Source organism: Cottoperca gobio, chromosome 7 (genome assembly GCF_900634415.1).
Source record: "Cottoperca gobio chromosome 7, fCotGob3.1, whole genome shotgun sequence".
In the NCBI taxonomy this organism is placed as follows: domain Eukaryota; kingdom Metazoa; phylum Chordata; class Actinopteri; order Perciformes; family Bovichtidae; genus Cottoperca; species Cottoperca gobio.
In genome coordinates, this window is record NC_041361.1 from 20069963 (window position 1) to 20085527 (window position 15565).

The 15565-nt window shown below is 40.4% G+C and overlaps 1 protein-coding gene across 2 annotated transcripts in view; it reads right to left on the minus strand.

Moving 5' to 3' along the window:
• The window catches only part of arhgap4b (Rho GTPase activating protein 4b), a 34718-nt gene extending 19599 nt beyond the window's left edge, over positions 1-15119 (minus strand). For both annotated transcript variants that reach the window (XM_029435748.1, XM_029435747.1), the window contains exons 1-4: positions 14927-15119; positions 5946-6289; positions 1018-1189; positions 446-608 (exon numbers count right to left, since the gene is read on the minus strand). In XM_029435748.1, the coding sequence (XP_029291608.1) occupies positions 446-608; positions 1018-1189; positions 5946-6015 (405 nt within the window). In that variant the 5' untranslated portion in view covers positions 6016-6289; positions 14927-15119. The remainder of the gene's footprint in view (positions 1-445; positions 609-1017; positions 1190-5945; positions 6290-14926) is intronic.
• Between the last annotated feature and the right edge of the window lie 446 nt (positions 15120-15565).

The window sequence follows — 15565 nt, forward strand, 5'->3', positions numbered from 1 at the left end:
GTGTGTGCTTTATAAAGTGAATGAAACTGCACATTATCTGCAGTACCAAGACAGAGAACAGAACAAATACATGAAGTGATGATTATATAAAAAGAGTTTTATTTTGTTCAGTATGTGTCAATTTATACATGTAGTGTTGTGCTCTGTCACAGAATTAATCTGGCAGTGATGTTACCACGTGCACTCCTGCTGCATATATGTCAAAGTTTACCTTTGATTTAAGGTTGGATAATTTCCTATATTTCAATTACATTCAACTTCGTCTTCACTCTCAGAGTTTTACCACATCTCCTTACTACGCTTTGAATATGATCAGTAAAATGTTAGCATAGCTGAGAGGAATGATAGGAGGAGGACCTCCAAAGACAGGAATAATGACCTGGTCTCGCATGTCTACTGTGACTGTTTCTGCGTGCATGTGACCTCAAACCGAAGATCCACTCACCCGTTTGTGCAGACGGTGTGTATCCTCCGTACTGTGTGCCAACCGCAGCGTGAGTGTGTTGCAGCAGGTGTCACCCAGCGCTGCATGTTCCCGGCTCTCCAGCCGAGTCTGAGTCAGCAGAACAGACCAGACCTGACACACAGACTGACCCCACTGCTCCTTCCTGGAGAAAAGCACAAACACAGCCTCATGAAACACTTCACCTGAGAGACAAACATGACACCTGCCCTGTATTTCTGAATTCACTGAGATTTCTATCTCTTCTAAGAGAAGTTTTCATGAAAAAAATAATAATCTCCCAATGTCTCTTAACCAAGCCAAACATGAAACTGGACTAAATTTAACATGCAGCCGTCGTTTTTTCTATGAAATCGAGCTCACAAATTGGGATTTTGAGAAAATCAGAGAAGTTTTTTCTCTCTCATGAAAACCTTTTTCAGAATATTGAGATCTAGTCTAGTTAATCTAGTTAATTCAGAAAAACAGAGCAGATTTTTCTTTTTTTCATGAAAACTTCTATCAGATTTCTCAGATAATAAGCTCGCTTCCGTACATACTGTATGCACGCTTACTTTTTAGTCTTGTGGGTGAATCGCTCGGTCAGTTTGTCCAGGGCGCGCGCATATTCAGCCTCGATGTCGCCTCGGCGCCGGAGAAACTCAGAGAGGTCTGAGACCTGCTGCTGCTTCACCTCCACTTGAGAGTCCAAAATCTTGATCTGGTCTGTCAGCTGGGTCCGCAGGTCTAACACACAGAGACAGAGATGGACGGACACACAGAGAGACACAGATAGACATGGAGAGAAAGAGGACAGTTATTTATACCGACTAATGCAAACACAGACATGAGACAACGCTTACAAATATGAACAGATCGTGAACTCCGTACATTACAAAAGAAAGTTTGGATTTGGACACTTCATCCAAGACATTAAATCTCAATCTTAATCTCAATCTCAATCTCAACCAAACCAAATATTTATACTTTTTTATTGAACCAATCTTGAACAAACAATCCTGATTTAAAACAGCTTGGATACGGATTTTATTACTTCAAATAACTGGAGCACTTGAGCCTCGTGTGGCCGAAATGAGTGTTACAACAACAAACACTGAAACAAAAAATTATCCTGACAACACACAAAAATTTTTTATTCTCCAGGAAAAAACTTTATTTTTTACCACCTGTTTTACAGAAGAATAAAAACTATTTAATTAAGTCATAAACACAGTAGAGAAAACAATTTTGAACATAATTTGTTTTGTTCACTTGTCTCTCACAATTTACGTATCATCAAGTGGTGCATAATGGATCTATAAAGTTACATTCAGAGCATATTTTACTCTCGGATCAAGTTGTTAGCACCTCCACACGGAATCATTCTGTAGAGGTTGTATCAGGACATATTATCTCATGGTTTGGGATTGCAGGAAGTCATGATTACAATGAAAAGTGTATGTAAGAGGGCTTCAGCCCAAGCATGGCTTTATGAGGAATAGTTAATTCAGTCATGCAATAAGTTAACTAATAAAATATCATTATTGTTATTATTATTATTATTATTATTATTATTATTATTATTATTATTATTATTATTATAGGAATTAGAGTATATAGAACAATTTATTTTCTAATCCCACATTTCTTGCAGGGAATGAGAATCACATAGATACTACAGGTGAATAGGGTAACAATTTTAACATATAGATATCATCATGAAACTTCCCCAGATTACTTACAACAAGACAATTTTCTTTTGTACTATAAGTTTTCTGAAATGTTATGTTTAAATATACAAATGAGGCATTATCTGATGCTAACTTTCGGTGAATTTAGGAGAAATCTACAGAGACAAATTGACAAAGTTAGTAAAATGAACACATAAATGTGTATTTTAATGTTTTCTTTCCACTAGTCAGACTGAAGAATCGTTAAGGGAGCAAAAAAAGCCCAAACTCTTAAAATTGATCAATGCATGAAAAAACAATGTTTTCGCCTGTAGTGTCTCGCCTAAAATGCATCTGAAGGTGCGATTGCAGATTTACTGAGTAATTTGACAGCAACATATAGATTATACACAGCTCACTTGTAATCACCAAGTATACATGCATACAAGCTTGTGTGTATAATACAGGGTTATGTATTAAGCTTGTATGCAAACACAGCTAAGCCAGCAGCGACGTGGCCCGGCACTGCACTTTGGTTTGAAAAGGCTAATTCAAACATCATTCTCTCAAATAACTCCGCCTCCACTTTCCTCTCTCACATCTCTCTCTTCTTCTCTCACCTGTTTTTGGCTCGCTATTCCTTTTCTTCCTTGCTCAGCGCCCCCCCCCCCCACCGCTTCCTCTTTCCCCTGTCTTTACTCTTTTTCTCCGTGTCTGTGTAAGAAAATAGCCCTGGGCTGACTGGATGTGAAGAGACAGCATCACTAATACTGCTATAAATACACCCTTGTAGTACAGTACAGAGAGCCACCCAGCCACGACATGCACCCTCCAAAAGACAGCACATATTGCTGTTGTCATGTGAAAATCGTGTAACGTCAACATTGATCATGCTAATGTTCCTCTCCTTATAGCTTTAAGAGACTCAAACTCAAAACCTTTGTGATTTTATTAGATTGTGACATAGACCGTATATGTATATAAGAAGTGGACGTAGTCAACGAGATGTCCATTGGTTGATTGTCATTGGTTTGTGAACTATGGCCTACAGTTTGACATTTTGGCCGTTGCCATCTCGGTTTTTTGGAACCAAAAGGGATACGAGAGGGTGGAGCCAAGTACAACCTGGACATTTTTAGTTAAGCAAAATGTTACAAAGATAACGCCATAATAGCGACCTGTCAATCACAAAATAGCCACACCCTAAAGTATACCCTGCTTTATCATCTATTTTACATCATGCTGTATTGAAGAAAACTTGAAACTAGCGATTGAGACCATAAACTCATCAGGAAAATGTTTACTGAGGTAATAAATCAAGTGAGAAGTCGGGTCATTTCAAATATGGCCCTGATAGTTTAAAACATTTACAAGAAGTGTGTCAATGTTATTTTATACTATTTTAATTCTGCTATTTTAGAATTATTTTCATTCTGGCTATTTCATTTCTGCTATTTTATAATGGTACTTCAGACTCATTTACATCTACACTGTGATTATTGTACTGTAAATGCTCTTATTCTGTCCTTGTACTAATTGTTATGTTTTTGCTGTGAAGCACTTTGGGCTGAAATTCTTGTATGAAAGGTGCTATACAAATAAAACTTATTATTATTATTATTATTATTATTATTATTATTATTATTATTATTATTATTATTATTATTTTCTCATAGACTTCTATAGAATCAGACTTCTTTTTGCTGCCACAGGAGTCGCTGGATATCAGAAATAAAGCAGGTTTGAGGCTCTTTCGTATTGGCCTTACTTTTCAAACCCAGAGGTTGCTACTTGGTTTGTGATAACGTGTTTTTGAGTACATACTACATGTAAACAAATGCACAAATATGTTCATTGACTTGGAACACTTATTGAACCTAATGCCATTACTGCTCTTTTTGGCATTTCCCAGTTACCTTTGCCCAGGCTCCAAGTGGATCTGATTGCTTTTGTAAAACTATTGGCTAGACGTCTAATACTAATGGGATGGAAATCAACCGCCAGCTCACATTCTGTGTATAAAGGAAACTCTTAAGAATTTTTACCTTGAAAAAAAATCTAATATAAATTTAAAGGTTCTTCCAAGAAATTCCAAAAGATTTGGGCGGGGGGCTTTCTTTGCCCATGCAGAGAAAATTATCTTTCTATTTTATCTGAGTTAAGCCAAACTGAATGTTTGTGTTTTCCTTGTAGTTGCTATGCATTGTATGTTGTTGTTTTTTCTATTGCACTACAATAACAAGACACCGACACTCAAGTGCTTTAACATTAATGTTAATTTGTGTATAAAAAAATCAATAAACCGAACAAAATAACATAATTGTTCAGTGAGAGTCTACGGCTGGATGACTGTGCAGAGCAACTGCACACATTCATGCATGAATGCACTTGTGCCATCTTATATGCATTCATGCATGCAGGTGAGCGCATAGGCACGCACAGACGTGCAATAAAGGGCACAGATGTACACAGAGACAAGCACACGACACACACACCACCCGCTTCGATTGATATCAGCCCATTAAATGGCTGTTATCAATGTCCTAGATATGTATTCGAAGTGGCCTGCGACAGATACAGATCACCGTTATCATCTATTCACATGGTTGCTCACCGTTACGAATACAAAAAGGCTGTGGCTTGGAGCGGTCGAGGTAAGGGAGGTTGGATGGGTCAACAAACACCAGACTCACCAGGGAGACCTGAGTTTGTGGCCCGTTTGAAATCAAAAGTCAACATTGATTCCATTATCGATTCCTGATACATTGTTGGATGGAAAAGTTCATATAGGTGAGGCTTTATTTATTTTTTACATTGTTATTGTCATCTATAGTGGTTATTAGCATAAAAACACACAAGAAAATGATTAGGAAATAAATAACTGCAATTTCATTTAAATATTTGCTTTAAATTATCTATAAGCTGCTTAGTGCTAGTGTTAGGAAGTTAAAGAGGTAATAATAATAATAATAAGAATAATAATAAGAATAATAAGAATAAGAATAAGAATAATTGTATACTGCTGTAAAAACATCTCCTTCAAACAACTGTATTAATTAAAGTTTCTGGCCCAAAACTACATTTTACCAGACTACATTTGAACTCATCATTATAACATTATAATTTACCTTTGCCCAATGCATTTTTTTGCTGAATACGGCTTGAAAGCATCCTAATGGTAATCAAAGGAACTTCACTAGATGTTAATTGGCTCCGTTATGTAGCCAAGCAGGACTGCTCACCAGCGGCTAACAGCTAACGTTAACTAGCTCTTTTCCTGCTGATTTTAACACAAATTTGTTGTTCACAATGTAGCATTATCAGGGAAAGAAAAAGGGTGCGCCCCCCATATATATTTATAAGAGCCACGCTTTTGAGCTCTGCCTTTGCTCCGGTTCCAAACAAACTGAAAAAAAATACAGTGAGCGTAGGGCGTTGCATACTTGTGCATGTGCAACTGTCTGCAAGCATCAATAAGAGGAATAGATAGTCACCAAGGCATGCAAAATGTAAGTAATCGGACAACTTCAAACTGCTTCTCAATGGGAACGGGTTCTCGATTCACATCCCTACACGTCACATAACATAACAAAAGCATACTTATTTTGACCCAAACCATGACCTTTTTCCTAAACCTAACCATGTAGTGTTGGTACCTTTAACTTAATGTTCCGGAGAGTAAAACAAAATGCATCTTCTCACCTACAGGTGGGTGCAGTTTGCCCCTTCTGAAGCATTACAGTGGTAGTGAAACAAACTAATAATGTCAATTTGATCGCCTGAAACATTCTAAATTGATGCACGTACACGTATGCACATCCAGAGCAACTTACCTTTCATCTGCGAATCGTACTCTGCCAGACTCCCCTTCTCCCTCCTCAGCTTTACATGTGACGTCATCATCTTTGACCCCTTGACTCTTGTCCGTCACTGAGACAGTCTTTCTTGACCCCTGTTTCCCCTCTCAGTCTCCCCTGCTGAAACCCTTTCAACCTCAGTGCTCACTCCGGCTCTGTAGTCTGTGACCTTTCAGCCCTGACCCCTTGGCCTTGCTGCTTTACAGCTGCATTCGAGGCATCGGCATCAGTGTCGATCGGCTGCGCTCTGCGGGGCTGTCAGTCAGGTCGGTGTGTTCATGGAATCCCTTCGGTGAATCCTGATCCATAGGTGAAGTGGCCTGAGTAGCAATCAGAGGGAACATAGAGAAGAGAAAGTGAGGATAACGGTAAGACAAGAATATAGATGACAAGAGGACGATAGGGAGCAAGAAATGGAGATTTATGGAGACCAGAATGTGAAAATGAGAGAGCCAGAGGACAAATGAGGCCAGGGCGACAAGACAGAAAGGGACAGTGACACTAGAGAAGAGAGATTTAATAGGAGGGACAGCGGAGGGTGGGGGGTGGGGGGGTTTCGGGGCGCAGAGCGCCGAATGGACAGTAAGAGGGCAAAGTGATGAGAATGTGAAAGAGGAAGTATGAAGGATGGGGGATGGGAAGATGAGAGGTGACAGCAATAATGGAGGGTATTAAAGGCCTCGAGGTCCGGGGTTGGCAATGTCCAAGATAATGGTAAAATATACATGTAGATGTCTCCATCTTTTTTATTTTTTTATTTTTTAAACATACTCTACCGAGCTTAACAAGATTCTAAGAGGAAAATGGTCAAAGATGAGGATCTAGGATGTAGTAACATCCTTAACCTGGGATCTACTTTGGGTCGACTCGCAGTTTGTTGATGTATTAACAATTGCTCACATTTGCTTTGTAGGTTACCATTGTTATTTGCGCACGTTAAAAAAGGAATCTTGCGGCTCCTGCAGGAGTTTGACAAGTTTGAAAAAATAACCCAGGTGATCAGGGTTATCTCGTTGCACTGTGGGTGGAGCCGCAGGAAGTGTATTTGCCCACTCTGTATTCCTATTTCAAAGTTGTATTTGAATGATCTTCCTAATGTTACTCAACATAGAGACATGCAAGTCTACAATACCCATGAGTCTCAGCCACTGTTGCTATGAAGAAGAAGCCATATAATGGTGCGATTCAGAGCCGTTGCAAAACATCTCCTTGTGGTAGCTGTGAACTAAACACAGCGCCATAGTTACTGGATTCATCCAAAATTGTTTTGTTTTTAATCAAAGAACCAGATATTTTCTTACACATTGATTCATCTTTTGTACTGACTGTGTGTGTTTAGACGACAGGCGACAATGCAATTAGACAAGAATTCACCAGGAGCAACGCAAATACACCAGAACTCACCAGAGTCTCTGGTGAGTTCTGGGTTCAGTCAGAGGCTGAGCTGAACACAAAGACTCCCACAGACACGGCCGATGCCTCTGACAGCGAGCTTACTGCTAACGTCTGAAGAGTTGATGTATGTTGGTATGTAACATTGTTCAGGGAAAATGAATGGGATGCCCCAGTTAGCTCCTCCCACTTTGTAGCTCTAATAGGTTTTTAAATTGAAACACATGTTTTCAATTTAAAAGACATGGTTGTTTACCAGGCAAGGCAAGTGTATTAAAATACACACTGAGATGCAATGTGGGTAGTGTAGGATCAAGCTTTTATGGGACAAAACTAGAGACAAAAAAAAAGGTTAAAGAAATAATTTTGACTGTTCTTCTTTTTTATCTGTCTCACACTTTATGGAAATGCTCTCACTGGAGTAGACCTTTAATGCCCTTGTGTTGCACTGCAGTAGTATATTTCAGATGCACTAGCGTACATCTGCATCCAATCTTACACATGACTATGAGACATTTGCATGCTTGTTTATTAGTCAGCGTAAACTGTACTAAGAAGATTAGTTGTGTTGTGTCTTGCTATTTTTACTTTCACACAGACACTTCCCACATCCTGTGTCAGTTTCTCAATAAGTTTCAGTACTCGGAAATGAGAGGCATAGTGTGCTGCTTTCACTGGAAACTTTGTTCCTCTATCAGCCTCAAGCAATAATCTGGGTTGTTTAAAACCCGAAAACAGTAACTCATTTCCTCTTTCAAAACCGTGTGGTGGTTGTGATGGCGACACACTTGGGTTGACGGTTTCAGGAAGAACTAGAGAGTAAGAAGAAGTGCGGCAGAGAGATTTTTACAAAAAATGAGGCTGTGAGGGCCCCAAGACCTTGGAGGCTCCGGAGGCCTTCATCAGCGCGCGACCTTAATCTGCACAGAACAAAGCGAATGTTAATGATCTGAGGAAGAGACGGGAGGGGTTGTGAGAGATTCAGGAAAGACCAGGGAAAAGAGAGAACGCAATTGACTCGGGGGGAGGGGGGGTTTGAGGAGCAAAAAGGGCAGCGAGGGCAGAGAGATGGAAGTTATCTGGGAACAGTGTTTCATACTTAAAGTCAAGGTCATGTGGTACACATAGTGAATATAAAGTAGATTAAGGATGAGAGGATACATGTGGTACAGTGCGATAGATCCTTAAGGGGATTTTCTGCTAATTTGTTCTGAAGGAAGAAATGTGGCACGAAGCTGAAGTAATACAAGTGGGATATTGTGTTTGATGCTATGACCGATACAGTACGGGGATTTCCTGACTTTGCTGAGAGCCAACCACACGTTGACCCCGTTATTGTACAGAATGCTAACTTGTGTCGTGTAAAAAGTAAAAAGGGTAAAGATTTTAGTTTTCTGAAATTGTATGTTTAAATAATGCAAACGGTGCATTATCTTATTATTTATGTGCTAATTTGCATACATTTCCCAAACAGAAATCTTAAAAAAGAATTCACAATTCTTGTTTCAATTTGTTGACATATTAGAGTCAAAAGGTTTTTATAGAGGGAATTTAGTACTGTATAACATGTCGCTCCATAAATCAGAAAATAAACCATAAACCATGTTTTAAGGAATAACTTGTTATATAAATCCAGCAATGAATGCTATATGAACAAACCCCTCAGTGAAAACCTTCAGAATATAGAGAGGAATGAAACTGGAAGGTTTGGTGTATGTAAGAGCTGCTGAAGCGGAGATTTCTGGCTCAGAGTCTGAGAAAAAAACAACAGATTTTGAGTATTTCTGGTGAATTTAGCAGAAATCTACAGATGTAAATGGAAATAAGTTAGTAAAATAAACACCTAAATGTGTATTTTGAATGTTTTCTTTCCACTTGAAGAAGACATGTTATAGCAGCAAAATAGCATGAAAAAACAATGTGTTTGCCTGGAGTGCCTTAAGTTCATATAGCTGCATTGTTTCTCAACAGCTACCTGCTATGAGTAGAAAATGTTCCCTAATCCCTGCAAAACCTGGGACAAAGCCCAAGCATTGCTAATGCAGTGTGAACGGTCTAAAAGACAACACATGGGTGTCAACAGCACCCTCCGCCAGATGATCTCACTTCTTGAAAAGTTGACTTTTGGGAAATGAGAGTTTTCAGCTGAGCTGCAACAGCATGCATAGGCATTGAAGTGCCATCCTTATCCGCCAGTAGGATCACAGATAAGCACTGAAATGTTAACAGAGTGCACGAGAGCGTCGAACATGATCTTATGCTAATCTGTGCTGCCACAGCTGTATGTTAACTGCTCTGAACACAAGTCAGGCAGAGTCAGGTGTGACACTCTGTCTGACAGACTGATTGGAGAGGCTGTAATAGACCCGATCAGCATTGGGAGAAGACGCGTGTCATAACTTGCTGCAGGGGGAAGCAGCGAGGTACACAACAGTTGGAAGACTAGAATAAGATCAGAACTTATTAGGAAACTACTGAGCACAAAATGCCTTTAAACAATCAAACAGACAACTAAATGAAATAAGGTAAGAACTACAAGGGCACTCTGAGAGAGCAGACCTCCGCCAAGTCTGTGTCTATAAGTGAACAAGCGATATCTGCGACCACGTACACACATGCTACCACACACACAAACACAATTGACTGCCATGGCAAATTTCAGCCTCATAGATGATAAGTTGCGTTTGTTATGAGTGAGCTGCTGAGTGCAAGCGCAGTGCAGTGATTACTGAATGTGCACTGTGGTATCTTATTGAACGCGGTCTACAGTAGGTGTTGTACCGACATGAAGCATAATAGAATTAGCTCACACAATCAGCGGCAGACAGGACCCGTGCTGTCAAATTCACAGCTTACGGCAGCTTTTGTTCTATAGACTTCATGACCTGAAGTTGTTACAGCAGGAGACTACAGGTTATGGTAGAGCAACAGCATCAATCATGTCTTTCATTTTCTTGAATGATGCTATTTGGATGGACATAAAGTGTCTGGCAATAATGTTGCAGGTCCCTTAAGAGGCTCTCCACCTATTTTACAAATCAAGGTCTGTTAACTCGTCTTGAGAAGTACGACTCCGACTGTGAAAATAGTATAATGTCCTTTTTGGCCCAAATAATAACCTTAATGTTTAGCTGAAATCGAGTAATAAGAAATGTTGTGCAAGTTCGCAGTTCACGAGAGGCAGATCAAAGTCCAGTCCAAACGGTCTAATGCTATGGCGTTTAATTCTCAAAACACGCGCACATAAAAACCAGGTACTTTCTGCACTGCTTGCACAAAACAGTCCCTCGACCCTCGCTCAGTCCTGCAACTGCTCAACATTTGCTCGCTCGTCAAGTTGACTTTTGAGACTTTGGAGGCGGGGATAGAACAGACACCGGCCGCGCTCTCTCCGCTGCTTTGATTGCACTCGCCGTGCAATAAACTGGTTCATTAGTAGCAAACGGATACGTTCACCAAAATCATGAGCATGTTCACGTACGACACTGTCAAGGTGCATTGTGGGGAATGTAGGATCCAGTGTTGTTTGAGCTTGACTGACACTAGAAGTCAGGATATCTTAGCCTCGACTGCATCAATGTGGACCAAGTTTGTCTCTGAAAGTACTTTACTAAACAGCTGCAGTAGCCCTTTAAAGTGAGCCTGCATAACCTTTGCTGAACAGGAACCACTGTGGCAATGAATAATAATTAAAGTAGAACAAGAAGAGACGACCCATATACTCAGTGATCTGACTTAATCATTTCAGTTACAGTAGAAATCAGTAGAAATATCTACGTTAGGTTTGCTAACATTAGCCACCATAAGGAGCAAAAGTGGATTTTATTGCTGATAAATGTAACTTTTCATTGTTAAGAGGAAGAAAGTGTTATTTACTATTACATAGGCTCGCTTTAAGATTAAATATACACGACTAATCAAATTTTAAGGATGTAGTTTGCCACAGACATGGAATGGAAAATGGAGGGTTTTGAAACCTCAATAGTGACACACATGTGCACAGCACAGTGAAATGTAGACTCTGCAATTAACCCATCATAGCATTCGGAGTAGTGAGAAGCTATTATACAGCACTCGGGGAGCAGTGTGGGGGTCCAGTGCTCGAGCGCAATGCCCAGGAGGCGAACTGGCACTTCTCAAAGTACCAGTCCACACTCTATACTTGGTCCGTTCAGGGACTACAGACTGAGCTACTGCTACTGCACAACACTGAAGCTGAAGCTAACTGACCTGTCAGCGCATTCATTGGCTTCTAGATAGCAAACCAGATCTGGAAGCATCTCATAAAGCCAACAGGACAGAGCGCCCTCATACTGGCTCGGGTCGAAGGTTTTAATTAGAACGTGTCAGGCAGATGCAAGATAAGCTTTGCAAAGCAGCAAAAAAGAAAAAATCCAAATTCATCAAGTGTGCTTCTTGCCAGAGTCTCTTTACACTCTGTGGTAATTCTTTTTGGAGCCAAGGAGGAACGATTAAAAGTCAGCTTCAATCTGCAATGTTAGAAACCACAGACAAGGCCAGAAATCTAAGTGTAGTCACAGACTCGGACCTGAATTTCAACAGCCACATGAAGACAATTACAGTCAGCCTACTATTACCATAAGAATATATATCAAGGATTAAAAGGACATGTGTCACAGCAGGTATCTGGAGACACTTGTCCATCCATTTATTTTCACATCACTTCTGAGATCTTTACACTGGCATCCTGTCTGTCAAAGACGTGACGTCAAAAAACCATAAAGCACTGAATGGTTTACTCTGATCTGCAGCTACGTTACGAAGCATCCAGAGCTCTCAGGTCGTCTGCTTTCTTTATAAATAAACTTGCCTTGCCTTCTACATCTTTCTCAACTGCTGATTATGCAAACAGGAAGCCATATCATAGTAGCCCACCACAGTGTTTTACTCTTGCATCGTCTGTACACAATACCTACAAATGTGCTGCTCCTCACATCACTGCCAGAACACACACTACAGGGACGACTAGTTTCAAGGTGGCAGAGTTGCACGTAAGGCATCGCATAAAAGAAAGAGTTGCCATCAAAGACTTGTGACATTTGAATAAAAGGGTGGGAATGAATAGTGTTTGGTAATGTAGCTTGGTAAGTATATTTTAAACACAGTATGCCATGGTACCTAATTGCAAAAGCACTGAGGGCAGGTTTGTATCAGACAGGGCTGCAAAATTAAAGCCAAAAGGGCACGGAGGAATTTCCACTTGCCGTTTTATGTAGAGGATCATTTACAGGTAATGTTTGTGGAATGCATAGCTGTGCGTCCTGGCAGAGACCATGAATGGGGGGAAAAAAGTGAAATAAAAACAGTTTTCTGACAGTCGGGCACTGTGAGGGCCGAGAGGTTGGCCACGTCCGCCCTGCTGAAAGCTCTACTTCTCCACCAGCAGCACTTTCCCTGGAACTCTCTGCGCCGGCTCATTAGGGCTTAATTTGGTTCTACGGCCAATTTTGATCCCAAGTTCTGCCGTACACTACGCTGCAGGTCGTATGACTGGATCTCATTGTGTGCAATTTCGAGGTACTTGCAAGTTATTCCATTTCATGCTACTTTATACTTCCACTCCACTTTACTTAATAGTCCCTTTAAATAAATCAGATTACATCGCATGTGAAGGATTCCTTGAAGTTATATTTTGATGTTAATACTTTTACCTAAGAACATTTCTTTGTAGTATTTCTATATCGTACAGAAGTACAGAAACTACACAAAGAAAATACAGAATTTGTCACACATTCCTCACTGGTAAAGAGAGTATTCTCCATGTTATTTCAAATTAAAAAAGTGTAAAACAATTGCTTTACAAGTGGTTATGATGCAGTGAAGGCAATATATTGCCTGGCACGCTGTTGGAGGTCAGGGATTTACATCTAAAATCAGACTGGACTGGGCACATTTTAAAAGACACTTTTACATTTTATATATATATATATATATTACATATTTTACAGTGAATCAACCTGTGAGCTGCATTTCTAGAATTAAAATATACTACAATCATAATCCTAGCACAACCATTAGGGCCGGGGAAAGATTCACAACTTCTAAAAATCAATTAAAGAAAAAAGTTTTTCTCTTTATAAGAAGCTAGATATTGCTACTGATGGACAGTAATACTACACAGACAAGCATTATTGTGTGATTTGAACACAAAATACCAGATGTACAAGTTATTTTGTGTCCTGATTACAACACAGCACCTTATCTCATATTGGACTTTCTTTCCATGTCTTCGGCCTCCTTTTTAATCATACATCTTATGTCCTTTACACCTTGATTTATGTTTTTGTATAGTCCTGTGTCTTTCTGTTCCACAACATGCAAAACAAAAAAGAAATATGTTTGTGAGAAATAAAAAGGCAGCTAACCTTATTTTTTAAATAGTAAGCACTTTAGTTTTTTGTAACATTCAAACTTGTTATTGTTGAAGTCACTGAGACATTTCATTCGTGCAGGTTTAGCATGAATACATGTTTGTACACTTTGTCTTAGCTTTGCCTTTGTGCGGTAACGTCATTGCAATCAATTGATATAACTTTTTCAAATATGAAAACTCCATAATCTTATACACACACTTTAATCTGCTTTCATGCTGCAATTTGCCTGACCGCCTTTATTAGCGCACAGGAGTAGATGCTGAAATTAGCAGCCCTATGTGCTGAATCCAAAATCCATTTTAAATGGGGAATTGTTTTTGGATCAAATCGTAAGATACCGAAAGATTCACAACAACCATACAGTAGGCTGTGTTTGAGAAACTGAAAGTGGACCACCTTCTAGGGTTAGGTAAACTATAACTCATCTAATTAACAGCAGACAAGAGCGTTACAGTTTCTGAGGCAAGGCTGCTCTGTTACATTGCCATCACAATCTTTGTTGTTGCACTACAGCACAAAGGACTTTGTGTGGATGCCTCTGAGAAAAGGGCTGTTTGAGCCATTTGCTTATCTTCATTATGTAATAACAGAACGTGAATTAGCTGTCAATGGTGGAAGCGGAGAGGTGGGTGTGGGGGGGGGGGGGGGGAATTAAGGTTCCATCCACAGCTCTCCCAGCACATGTGATAGGAGTTATATTTACAATGGCTGTAAATCACCCCATATGGTCAAGGCACTGTGGCAGCAATGTTCCACACACAATAGCCACGTAAACACACATCAGCATAATTACACAAGCATGTACACACACACACACACACACACACACACACACACACACACACCAACACTGAAAATGGTGCTCACATATTACATAATTGATAACAGTCTACATCCATCTGTCCACTTAGAAACCCCCGAGTGACTACAGTGTGCTTCTAAAACAAACTATATATATAAACACACAGTTACTCACTTCAGTCACGCATGCACACCAGCACGCACTTTTACACACGCGTACACACACACACACACACACACACACACACACACACACACATATATATATATATATATATATATATATATACATACATATATATAAATATATATGTATATAAATACACAGGTTGTTATTGGGGTTACGAGCAGCGTGACAGCCGTACATACCTCACTCTGTGCTCCTCTGCTGTCTCTTTCTATCTCTTCCTCGGCTCTCCTCCTCTCTTCTCATCATCGCTCGTTCTCTCTATCACACACACACACAGAGCAGTGTGTTTGAATCTGACAGATTTCTCTCAGTACCCTCCTCCCTCCCTCTCTCTCATTTCTCAGACACACACACACAGCCCTCCCTCCTTTCTTTCTTTCCTCTCCTGCCAAATAGCATCCCCCCTCTCTCTCCCTCTCTCCCCCTCTCTCTCTCTCTCTCTCTCTCTCTCTCTCTCTCTCTCTCTCTCTCTCTCTCTCGCCAGAGCTGCCTCTCTCCTCCCATTCCCTCCCTCTCTGCCTCGTGAAGCAGTGCGAAAGCCACAACCGAAGCCACGCCCCCTGCTCTCTCCTCTCCTCTGGGCGGCTATAAATACCGCTGCTGCTATGAATACACTGCCTTTCTCCCTCAGCATCCCTCGCTCCTGCTCTCTCCCCCTCCATCCATCCATCCCTCCCTCGCCTGCGCTGCCCTCCCTCCCTTTCTCTCTCGAAATGTTTTTCTGATGACCTTGTATTATTCGCCCTTACAACGCCATCACATGACAGTATCCTTTCCCTTTTTACACGCTCTCGTGCTGCGAGATGCAGCCGTTTGCA